The sequence below is a fragment of the Argopecten irradians genome, chromosome 4, assembly GCF_041381155.1.
Source record: "Argopecten irradians isolate NY chromosome 4, Ai_NY, whole genome shotgun sequence".
In the NCBI taxonomy this organism is placed as follows: domain Eukaryota; kingdom Metazoa; phylum Mollusca; class Bivalvia; order Pectinida; family Pectinidae; genus Argopecten; species Argopecten irradians.
The window spans coordinates 6,124,766-6,138,400 of record NC_091137.1 but is presented as its reverse complement, the minus strand read 5'-3'; the positions used below and the strand labels follow the sequence as shown (position 1 = coordinate 6,138,400).

The window sequence follows — 13,635 nt, the reverse complement described above, 5'->3', positions numbered from 1 at the left end:
TCATGTATATATATTAATACAGAGACAGATTACAAAAGACATAATTTTCTCACTCACTTTGGCAGAAATATTAGTGCCTTCAGGTCAATTCTATATATTTTTTGAACGCCAATATTTCAATATTTTTTTAAATATATTGATATATATAATTTTTCATAATAACATTAACACTATCCGCCACAGTAATAATCACGCCTATAAAAGTCATTATTTACACTGACTTCAAGCTAGAAGTATCTTGATATGAGTAATCGGGTGGTGTAGTGGTTTAACCGTTCACCTTTCACCTAGCCGGCCCGAGTTCGATTCCCGGCACGACGTGAAAAGGTTAGGGGTCACCTGCTCGATGACGTAAGTTTTCTGCGGGCACGCCGGTTTCCCCCCACACAAAGATCCCTCGCGTGCTTACATCCGGATCATCGAGAGTGATTTGCATAAGTTGTATAACTTGTATCGTAATCGATGTGAAATAAATAAAGTTTATATTGTTTCATCTTGATACTAATTATATGATAAAAGTGTTAGTAAAGATACTAACTTGTTTAGTTGCATTTATATTGATTGATCTACTTATAGATTTGATGATAGTCTCCACTTAAGATTGAACCCATTCAATTTACCTTTAATATGCTGTGGTTACTTTTTCTCTCTCTCATGTACTGCCTTCAGTTTTACCATAAGATATAGTTCAGGGGTGGACAGCACGACAGTGGAAGTAACCACTGGAGTATCGAGGGTGAAAACCATTAAAACATACATATAGTTTACTATTGTGCTTTTGAAAGAGTTAATTTGACTGATAACATTAATTCTTACGATTAAAAAAAACAAAGCTAGTTGATTAGAATAACGTATTTTGAAGATGTTTTGATGCATTTCTTTAGCAGTAAGCAGTATATACTTCGACCATCACACCGGCGGTTTTGGCTGTTAAGAGATTATAAATGTTCATACATGTAATTTGTCATTGTAAAGTTGGCATATTATGAGTTTTAACGTTATTTGTATGTAAATAAGGATTAGTGTATTTCCAACTCGTTATGTAGGGATATATGATGATATTTGACAAATACTACGCCCTATTTTAGTAGACTCATCACTCTCTAACTACGTCATATATCTCAATGATATGAAGATGCATTTTTTATTAACCAGTCCCGTATTACGTAGTATACATTAACACTATAAAAGCATCCCCTCTTTCACATTTCCGTACCCTGTACAGATGACTGCCGTTAGAAGTTTCCGTACTATGTATGCGCTCCTCTCTAATATTACGTGTTTGTTCAAACACATTCCGCTTGATCCATATTCTCACCTTTAGAAATGGCCATGATAAAATTTGCGGACGCGATGTCGGATCTACCTTCAGCGGTGAAAGTCCTGGGCGGGACAGTGATGGCTGGAGTTGTTTTAGTAGCCGTTTGGAGAAGGCGTCCAAAACCGAAAAGGTATTTGTTAAGGCATTTCAAACGTTATAGAAGAAAGACGGCGTATTAAAGCTATTTAGTAGAATGTTAAGTGAAGTATTGTTAGCTTTAATTTCCATGTATCGCTGTCTCCTTCAGTTGTTTCCTATTCGCCTCACACACAGTTTACACTTAACTTAATCACTTTTGCAGTGAGAAGATATACCCCCCTGGTACCATTGTCATCCACCAGCTCGGGCGTGGTCCGCATGTCCCAAGTTTAACCCCATTTGCAATCAAACTTGAGACATACTTTCGGATGGAAAATATACCATACCAGGTAGGTTTATTCGTATTCTATATATAGCGTTTAATACCTCCATAATCGGCGTACGTTCTAGACTAGGTAAAATCAGCATATCCATACATCACCTTATATTGTGAACAAACATTGCAACATAATCACTGCACACTTTCAGTTTACACCTATGTAAAAAAATATAGTGTGCACATATTATCTTACCTGTCACATACATAGGTGATTGTATAAGGTTCACATGCTTAACTATCATGACTATGGTTAAACCACAGGAGTTTGACGTTCTGTCAATAATATATAGTATACATAAATAAAAAATACCATAGTATATTGGGGTATTTTTATATATGTATACTATATATTATTGACAGAACGTCAAACTCCTGTGGTTAAACCATACAGTAAGCACACAAGTGAGTTTATCATAACATCATAATTACTTTTCATTAACAAAATTATTACGATTGAAATGGGGTCTGCAGTAACGTCTTTCCAAGTGGTTAAACTCCTTGTAGTAAGAAACAGGAAATCTAAGATGTGTCAGTGTAGGTTTCGTGCTAGTAAATCCCATTGCTAGTACACGGAAAGAAAAGTGTAGTGTTAACATGTAAGCCTTCATATTTTCTTTCTTTAAATCTTACACAGCAATTAGTCTGGTTTTCTCATCAGACTACGAAACCTCTCGGTCGAAAACGCCCGATAGGTTATCGTCATTATGTAATTGTTGGTACATTTTTGTGATTTTCAGAGTAATGTTTTCGCACTTTATTTTCGTTCTAAGTAGATTTAGTATGCACAAGTAACTTGTGGTTACAGTATCAGTAGATTATCCCTGTTGTTGTAATCTTCATCATGAGATAAAGGCTATTGCTATTATTATGGTCAACACACATTCCGTCTTTCAGAAATATTGCAAAATTTTGTATTAGTTAATTTTTCTCACCTGATACTGATACTGTACTAAATATATGTGTGTGTATTTTAAACTTCAATCTCCGATGAATTTATCATAAATGAATTTCTTTACTATTAACTATTTGACCATATAGAGATTGCCCGTTGAATCGGTCGGTAAGGCCCACAATAGGAGTGACGAATTATGTGTATTAAGACCTTGAAACGGTCTCCCTGGTAGACTTCGTCACAAACGAAATATCCTTCTTACTTCATCGTATCACTTGTCAGCTAGTAATGACATCTTTATAATGTAGGTTGCACATGATTCATTGTAATATACGAGTGTAGGTTGAACATGGCCCATTGTAATTTATTGTAGGTTGAACATGTTCCATTGTAATATACCCTGAAATTGTAGGTTGATCATGATCTATTGTTATATATTGTAGGTTGAACAAAGTACATTGTTATATATTGTAGGTTGAACATGGTCCATTGTTATATATTGTAGGTTGAACATGGTCCATTGTTATATATTGTAGGTTGAACATGGTCCATTGTTATATATTGTAGGTTGAACATGGTCCATTGTTATATATTGTAGGTTGAACATGGTCCATTGTAATATATTGTAGGTTGAACATGGTACATTGTTATATATTGTAGGTTGAACATAGTAAATTGTAATGTATTGTAGGTTGAACATAGTACATTTTAATATATTGTAGGTTGAACATAGTACATTGCTATATATTGTAGATTGAACATGGTCCATTGTTATATATTGTAGGTTGAGCATGGTCCATTGTAATATATTTTAGATTAAACATGGTCCATTATATATTGTAGATTAAACATGGTCCATTATATATTGAAGATTGAACATGGTCCATTGATTTATATTGTAGGTTGAACATAGTACATTGTTATATAATGTAGGTTGAACAAAGTACATTGTTATATAATGTAGGTTGAACATGGTCCATTGTTATATATTGTAGGTTAAACATAGTACATTGTTATATATTGTAGGTTGAACAAAGTATATTGTTATATATTGTAGGTTGAACATAGTACATTGTTATATAATGTAGGTTGAACATGGTTCATTGTTATATATTATAGATTGAACATGGTCCATTGTTATATATTGTAGATTGAACATGGTCCATTGTTATATATTGTAGGTTTAACATAGTATATTGTTATATATTGTAGGTTGAACATTGTCCATTGTTATATATTGTAGGTTGAACATGGTGCATTGTTATATATTGTAGGTTGAACATAGTACATTGATATATATTGTAGATTGAACATGGTCCATTGTTATATATTGTAGAATGAACATAGTACATTGTAATATATTGCAGGTTGAACATAGTACGTTGTTACATATTGTAGGTTGAACATAGTACATTGTTATATATTGGAGGTTGAACATAGTACATTGTTATATATTGGAGGTTGAACATGGTCCATTGTTATATATTGTAGATTGAATATGGTCCATTGTTATATATTGTAGGTTGAACATGGTCCATTGTTATATATTGTAGGTTGAACATAGTACATTGTTATATATTGTAGGTTGAACATAGTACATTGTTATATAATGTAGGTTGAACACAGTACATTGTAATATATTGTAGGTTGAACATGGTCCATTGTTATATATTGTAGATTGAACATTGTCCATTGTTATATATTGTAGATTGTACATGGTCCATTGTTATATATTGTAGGTTGAACATGGTCCATTGTTATATATTGTAGATTGAACATGGTCCATTGTTATATATTGTAGATTGAACAAAGTATATTGTTATATATTGTAGGTTGAACATAGTACATTGTTATATCATGTAGATTGAACATGGTCCATTGTTATATATTGTAGGTTGAACATAGTACATTGTTTTATATTGTAGGTTGAACATAGTACATTGTTATATAATGTAGGTTGAACATAGTACATTGTAATATATTGTAGGTTGAACATAGTACATTGTAATATATTGTAGGTTGAACATAGTACATTGTAATATATTGTAGGTTGAACATTGTCCATTGTTATATATTGTAGATTGTACATGGTCCATTGTTATATATTGTAGGTTGAACATGGTCCATTGTTATATATTGTATGTTGTGGGTTGAGCATGATCTATCTTATTATATTGTAGGTTGAACATAACATGCTTCGAAAAAGCAAGAAGACAGGGAAAGTGCCGTTTTTACAGTACAACGGAGAAGAAGTTTCGGACAGTGAGTTCATTTTGGAGTTCCTCAGCAAGGAAAAAGGTTTTAATCTTCACAAAAATCTTACAGAAGAGCAAATTGGAATAGGAAGAGCCTTCCAAAAAATGGCGGAGGAAAATACATACTGGTGGGAATATCAAATAATCCAGTCATTATGCAAGCAGTTTCTGACACCATTATATAACTTTGTATTAATAATTTGGTTTCGATACACTACATTAAAAGGCAATGTCTAATAGAAAGGTATAAGTATATAACTTTTGATCTGAATTTTATTTCTTCTCTTTTAAAAGTCACACATCTTGGGTATCTATATACTAAAATCATAGCTGAAATACCATCCAACCCACGTCCCTCACCTGTAATTGTCAAAAGAGTTACATGTAACTTATATAAATGCCCAATAATGAAATGGGAAACGCATTTTAACATGTAAAGCCGTTCAATATTTCACATCACTCATGATCGGAGGCCTGTATCAAAAACCGCTTTATTGAAAATGTTCCATATTTATGTAATTATCGCCTTGATTAATCATTCTGGCAGATTGTGTTCTAGGTGCTTCGTGGCAGATAGATGGGTCCTCGACAAAACCAAAACAGGACTGAAGGAGTTCAATATGCCAAGATTTTTATGGTATGTTACTTTTGTCTGGTTATAACGATGAAAATATATAGTTCTGAATCCAACATATCATTTAAATCTAAGGGTTATTTCATGGAAGTGGTACTTGAAAAAGTTGGTTGTGACTTCTGAGTTCTTGAGAAATACTATGATTTTCGAGCAATGTGGTGGTTGATATTTCACAACACGAAATCCTTTATTAGTACCGATATTATTTAACCACTAATATATAGAGTTAAGAATTTAGACAGCTAATATATTTGGGGTAAAATTAAGGAAATGAAGTTACCAAAAACAACATTGAAACAGTAGATTTATTACAGTATCAAATAAAATTTAAAAAAATACGTTTTGATTGCAACTGATATAAATGAATCCTTGTCTGCTATTCTGCAACATAGAAAATACTCCTAAAATAGCAATCTCGTCAATTATCCAAACTACACAAGCATCACTCGTGTTATCGTTTGGTGTATCTACAGGGGCAGATTCCAAAAGAAAGTCTGGGTTCAGATACGAGCACAAGGAGTAGGACGCCATTCTCCCGAGGATATACGGCACATCATGTCAGAGGATCTGAAGGCCATATCATACCAACTTGGTAAAAAGCATCTCCTTTGAAACTCTATATCCTGCTGTTTTTTATTAGAAGTCATATCATACTACATCTGTGAATAACATCTCCTTGGAGACTCTATATCCTGCTGTTTTATGTTAGAAGTCATATCATAGTGAATAGCATCTCATTGGAGACTCTATATCCTGCTGTTTTATGTTAGAAGTCATATTATAGTGAATAACATCTCTTTGTGGACACTCTATATCCTGCTGTTTTATGTTAGAAGTCATATTATAGTGAATAACATCTCATTGGAGACTCGATATCCTGCTGTTTTATGTTAGAAGTCATATCATAGTGAATAACATCTCTTTGGAGACTCTATATCCTGCTGTTTTATGTTAGAAGTCATATTATAGTGAATAACATCTCTTTGTGGAGACTCTATATCCTGCTGTTTTATGTTAGAAGTCATATTATAGTGAATAACATCTCATTGGAGACTCTATATCCTGCTGTTTTATGTTAGAAGTCATATCATAGTGAATAACATCTCTTTGGAGACTCTATATCCTGCTGTTTTATGTAAGAAGTCATATTATAGTAAATAACATCTCATTGGAGACTCTATATCCTGCTGTTTTATGTTAGAAGCCATATCATACTACATTGGGGAATAACATCTCCATGGAGACTCTATATCCTGCTGTTTTATGTTAGAAGTCATATCATAGTGAATAAGATCTCTTTGGAGACTCTATATCCTGCTGTTTTACGTTAGAGGTCATATCATACTACATCTGTGTATAACATCTCCATGGAGACTTGATATTCTGGTTTTTTGTGTTAGAAGTCATATCATACTACATTGGAGAATAACATCTCCTTGGAGACTCTAAATCCTGCTGTTTTATGTTAGAAGTCATATCATAGTGAATAACATCTCCTTGGAGACTTGATATCCTGCTGTTTTATGTTAGAAGTCATATCATACTAAATCTGTGTATAACATCTCCTTGGAGACTCTATATCCTGCTATTTTATGTTAGAAGTCATATCATACTACATTGGAGAATAACATCTCCTTGTAGACTCTATATCCTGCTGTTTTATGTTAGAAGTCACATCATACTACATTGAAGAATAACATCTCCTTGGAGACTTGATATCCTGCTGTTTTATGTTAGAAGTCATATCATACTACATAGGAGAATAACATCTCCTTGGAGACTTTATATCCTGCTGTTTTATGTTAGAAGTCATATCATACTACATAGGAGAATAACATCTCCTTGGAGACTTTATATTCTGCTGTTTTATGTTAGAAGTCATATCATACTACATCTGTGAATAACATCTCCTTGTAGACTCTATATCCTGCTGTTTTATGTTAGAAGTCACATCATACTACATTGAAGAATAACATCTCCTTGGAGAGTTGATATTCTGCTGTTTTATGTTAGAAGTCATATCATACTACATCTGTGAATAACATCTCCTTGGAGACTTGATATTCTGCTGTTTTATGTTAGAAGTCACATCATACTACATCTGTGAATAACATCTCCTTGGAGACTTGATATTCTGCTGTTTTATGTTAGAAGTCATATCATACTACATAGGAGAATAACATCTCCTTGGAGACTTTATATTCTGCTGTTTTATGTTAGAAGTCATATCATACTACATTGGGGAATAACACCTCCTTGGAGACTCTATATCCTGCTTTTTTATGTTAGAAGTCATATCATACTACATCTGTGAATAACATCTCCTTGGAGACTTTATATTCTGCTGTTTTATGTTAGAAGTCACATCATACTACATCTGTGAATAACATCTCCTTGGAGACTTGATATTCTGCTGTTTAATGTTAGAAGTCACATCATACTACATCTGTGAATAACATCTCCTTGGAGACTTTATACGCTGCTGTTTAATGTTAGAAGTCATATCATATACTACATAGGAGAATCACATCTCCTTGGAGACTATATATCCTGTTGTTTTATGTTAGAAGTCATATCATATACTACATAGGAGAATAACATCTCCTAGTAGACTTTATATCCTGCTATTTTATGTTAGAAGTCATATCATATACTACATAGGAGAATAACATCTCCTTGGAGACTTTATATACTGCTGTTTTATGTTAGAAGTCATATCATACTACATTGAAGAATCACATCTCCTTGGAGACTATATATCCTGTTGTTTTATGTTAGAAGTCATATCATATACTACATAGGAGAATAACATCTCCTAGTAGACTTTATATCCTGCTATTTTATGTTAGAAGTCATATCATATACTACATAGGAGAATAACATCTCCTTGAAGACTTTATATACTGCTGTTTTATGTTAGAAGTCATATCATACTACATCTGTGAATAACATCTCCTTGGAGACTTGATATTCTGCTGTTTTATGTTAGAAGTCATATCATACTACATCTGTGAATAACATCTCCTTGGAGACTTTATATTCTGCTGTTTTATGTTAGAAGTCATATCATACTACATCTGTGAATAACATCTCCTTGGAGACTTGATATTCTGCTGTTTTATGTTAGAAGTCACATCATACTACATCTGTGAATAACATCTCCTTGGAGACTCCATATCCTGCTGTTTTATGTTAGAAGTCATATCATACTACATCTGTGAATAACATCTCCTTGGAGACTTGATATTCTGCTGTTTTATGTTAGAAGTCATATCATACTACATCTGTGAATAACATCTCCTTGGAGACTTTATATTCTGCTGTTTTATGTTAGAAGTCATATCATACTACATCTGTGAATAACATCTCCTTGGAGACTTTATATTCTGCTGTTTTATGTTAGAAGTCATATCATACTACATCTGTGAATAACATCTCCTTGGAGACTTTATATTCTGCTGTTTTATGTTAGAAGTCATATCATACTACATCTGTGAATAACATCTCCTTGGAGACTTTATATTCTGCTGTTTTATGTTAGAAGTCATATCATACTACATTGAAGAATAACATCTCCTTGGAGACTTTATATACTGCTGTTTTATGTTAGAAGTCATATCATACTACATCTGTGAATAACATCTCCTTGGAGACTTGATATTCTGCTGTTTTATGTTAGAAGTCATATCATACTACATCTGTGAATAACATCTCCTTGGAGACTTTATATTCTGCTGTTTTATGTTAGAAGTCATATCATACTACATCTGTGAATAACATCTCCTTGGAGACTTGATATTCTGCTGTTTTATGTTAGAAGTCACATCATACTACATCTGTGAATAACATCTCCTTGGAGACTCCATATCCTGCTGTTTTATGTTAGAAGTCATATCATACTACATCTGTGAATAACATCTCCTTGGAGACTTTATATTCTGCTGTTTTATGTTAGAAGTCATATCAAACTACATTGAAGAATAACATCTCCTTGGAGACTTGATATTCTGCTGTTTTATGTTAGAAGTCACATCATACTACATCTGTGAATAACATCTCCTTGGAGACTTTATATGCTGCTATTTTATGTTAGAAGTCATATCATACTACATAGGAGAATAACATCTCATTGGAGACTTTATATTCTGCTGTTTTATGTTAGAAGTCATATCATACTACATAGGAGAATAACATCTCATTGGAGACTTTATATTCTGCTGTTTTATGTTAGAAGTCATATCATACTACATCTGTGAATAACATCTCCTTGGAGACTTTATATTCTGCTGTTTTATGTTAGAAGTCATATCATACTACATTGAAGAATAACATCTCCTTGGAGACTTTATATCCTGCTATTTTATGTTAGAAGTCACATTATACTACATTGGGGAATAACACCTCCTTGGAGACTCTATATCCTGCTTTTTTATGCTAGAAGTCATATCATATACTACATAGGAGAATATCATCTCCTTGGGGACTCTATATCCTGCTGTTTTATGTTAGAAGTCATATCATACTACATTGGAGAATAACATCCCCTTGGAGACTTTATATCCTGCTGTTTTATGTTAGAAGTCATATCATACTATATCTGTGTATAACATCTCCTTGGAGACTCCATATCCTGCTTTTTATGTTAGAAGTAATATCGTACTTCATCTGTGAATAACATCCCCTTGTAGACTCTATATCCTGCTGTTTTATGTTAGAAGTCATATCATAGTGAATAACATCTCCTTGGAGACTCCATATCCTGCTGTTTTATGTTAGAAGTCATATCATACTACATTGGAGAATATCATCTCCTTGGAGACTCTATATCCTGCTGTTTTATGTTACAAGTCATATCATACTACATTGGAGAATATCATCTCCTTGGAGACTCTATATCCTGCTGTTTTATGTTACAAGTCATATCATACTACATCTGTAAATAACATCTCCTTGGAGACTCTATATCCTGCTGTTTTATGCTAGAAGTCATATCATACTAAATCTGTGTATAACATCTCCTTGGAGACTTGATATCCTGCTATTTTATGTTAGAAGTCATATCATACTACATTGGAGAATAACATCCCCTTGTAGACTTTATAGCCTGCTGTTTTATGTTAGAAGTCATATCATACTAAATCTGTAAATAACATCGAAATTCAACTCTGATGCAGTTCCATCGTAAACACTTATTATTTTTATCGTTTTAGTCATGTCATTAATGAAGTCTCAATACCCAAACCTGTGTGATCACTGTGAAAGACTGAAGGAGACATTTTGGCCTGATTTGGAGGAGATCACACACAGAGACTGTACAAAGAAAACCAGTGATCTGTTTGATGTCTGTGAAACACCGTCATTATGACGTTCATTCACTGGCTTTTCATTGGTCATAATTTAGATATTGTCTGATTGTGATGAAACTTGGCATTCAGGGGTTTTGAAGGATGTCAAATGTAATAGTACGACTGCGGAATGTTTGAGGGATATTTTTAATGTCACCTATTACAATATTATATCGTGTCTTGTATGTATGAATTCATGTTACAATGAGTTCTATGTTAGTTCCAAAGCAGATAATTGACCAATCTTTTTTCCGCTATTTTAGGATCAAAGAAGTTTTTGTTTGGTGACAATGCCTGCAAATTTGACTGTGCCATATTTGGAATTCTAGCAGAAATAAGATGGGCGTCATTCGGCGGCTTTGGGACATCGGTTATAAAGCGTACGTACCTGTTACAATGGATGTAATAATCAGGAACGCGACGTTCTATTTCCCATAGCCATACTAAATTGTCTTCTAATCCTTATATCGACATATTCTGTATAAACAGTTAAAGAGAGATCAGTTTGCAGTTTTCTATACCATTTCTATGAAAACGAACGGAAACTCTTACAATATAGATTAGTGGATTTTATGTCATTCCTCAATGTATACCATGAACGCTTATTGTATATGTTTATAAATTCAATTATAAATTCATATTTTTGATCAATATTATTAAAAGAGCAGGGACACGTCAACAATAGAACATAATAAACATCCAACAGCAATGAACGAACATGTAACTGGGTAGTATTCGACGAGACAACGGAGGGTACACAAATTCTAAAAGTTGTCATATTACTCGTAATAATATATTGTTGTCTTTTATCTATAGAATACCCAAACCTGTGTGATTACTGTGAGAGAATGAAGGAGACTTTCTGGCCTGATTGGGAAGAGATGATACAAAGAGACTGTACAAAGTAAACAAATGATCTGTTTGAACGAAGGTTATATTATGTCAGAACTCAAAACAACATTCGGTAGCATTCATTTGTTTTAATTCATTGGTCATGTATTGATCTGAAAGGGGGCAGGCATATCATTTTAATATACATGTACATGTATTACCATTTTGTAGATCATGTATAATATTTCAAAGTTTTAATATCAAATTTTGATTTTATCCCATATTTTTTATTCTGTATAAATAGTTGTTGTTTATTAACGGGTATTCTTAGTAAAGTTGTATTCTGGACAAGCCTTTACCTGGTGTTCTTACCTTATTTGGAATTCATGCCGCATAGATATATGGGATAAGCAAATAACATAGCTTAGCTAAAACTCGTTATTATATTCATGTACAAAACCCTGTTTAAATGCAGCAGCAGCGAATATGGTTATCATCAAGAAACAACAATCCAAATTTATCTAATGGCTGTAACAAATCTATCTGGTTTAACGGTTACATCAATATGAGTAAAAGCATTTCTTGGTCCAATTTGCGGAAAGGCAATGTAGATACTGAGATATGATTCTAAGCAGATTGACACTTAACTTTTATTTTGGCATTTTATTAGGAATTATTTCCATCAGTTAAGACATGGCCATGAAACGAAATGGACTAGATACAAATGTAATCAAAGTTTTTTTATACTAATATTTTTGGTCTGACATCATGTAAACGACAGGTAAGACTTCTCTATAAGTACATCACAATACAACTCGGAGTATAAGTACATCGTTAGGAGTCTCTACAAGTACATCACAATACAACTCGGAGTACTATAGTACATCGTTAGGAGTCTCTAAAAGTACATCACAATACAACTCGGAGTACTGGTACGTCGTTAGGAGTCTCTAACAGTACATCACAATACAACTCGGAGTACTATAGGACGTCGTTAAGTGTCTCTACAAGTACATCACAATACAACTCGGAGTACTATAGGACGTCGTTAAGTGTCTCTACAAGTACATCACAATACAACTCGGAGTACTATAGGACGTCGTTAAGTGTCTCTATCAGTACATGTAGATCACAATACAACTCGGAGTACTATAGGACGTCGTTAAGTGTCTCTACAAGTAGATCACAATACAACTCGGAGTACTATAGGACGTCGTTAAGTGTCTCTACATGTAGATCACAATACAACTCGGAGTACTATAGGACGTCGTTAAGTGTCTCTACAAGTACATCACAATACAACTCGGAGTACTATAGGACGTCGTTAAGTGTCTCTACATGTACATCACAATACAACTCGGAGTACTATAGGACGTCGTTAAGTGTCTCTACATGTACATCACAATACAACTCGGAGTACTATAGGACGTCGTTAAGTGTCTCTACATGTAGATCACAATACAACTCGGAGTACTATAGGACGTCGTTAAGTGTCTCTACATGTACATCACAATACAACTCGGAGTACTATATGGACGTCGTTAAGTGTCTCTACATGTACATCACAATACAACTCGGAGTACTATAGGACGTCGTTAAGTGTCTCTACATGTACATCACAATACAACTCGGAGTACTATAGGACGTCGTTAAGTGTCTCTACAAGTACATCACAATACAACTCGGAGTACTATAGGACGTCGTTAAGTGTCTCTACATGTAGATCACAATACAACTCGGAGTACTATAGGACGTCGTTAAGTGTCTCTACAAGTACATCACAATACAACTCGGAGTACTATAGGACGTCGTTAAGTGTCTCTACAAGTACATCACACAATACAACTCGGAGTACTATAGGACGTCGTTAAGTGTCTCTACATGTAGATCACAATACAACTCGGAGTACTATAGGACGTCGTTAAGTGTCTCTACAAGT

General features: G+C 33.7%; 1 protein-coding gene across 1 annotated transcript; it reads left to right on the top strand.

The window, feature by feature from the left end:
* Window positions 1–1,216: 1,216 nt before the first annotated feature.
* LOC138320464 (failed axon connections homolog) lies at window positions 1,217–12,052 on the top strand. The gene is made up of 7 exons (XM_069263426.1): window positions 1,217–1,451; window positions 1,623–1,749; window positions 4,812–5,014; window positions 5,446–5,523; window positions 5,994–6,112; window positions 11,129–11,245; window positions 11,682–12,052. The coding sequence occupies exons 1-7, from the start codon at window positions 1,327–1,329 to the stop codon at window positions 11,771–11,773; spliced, it is 861 nt and encodes a 286-aa protein (XP_069119527.1). The 5' UTR covers window positions 1,217–1,326; the 3' UTR covers window positions 11,774–12,052.
* The last annotated feature ends 1,583 nt before the right edge of the window (window positions 12,053–13,635 follow it).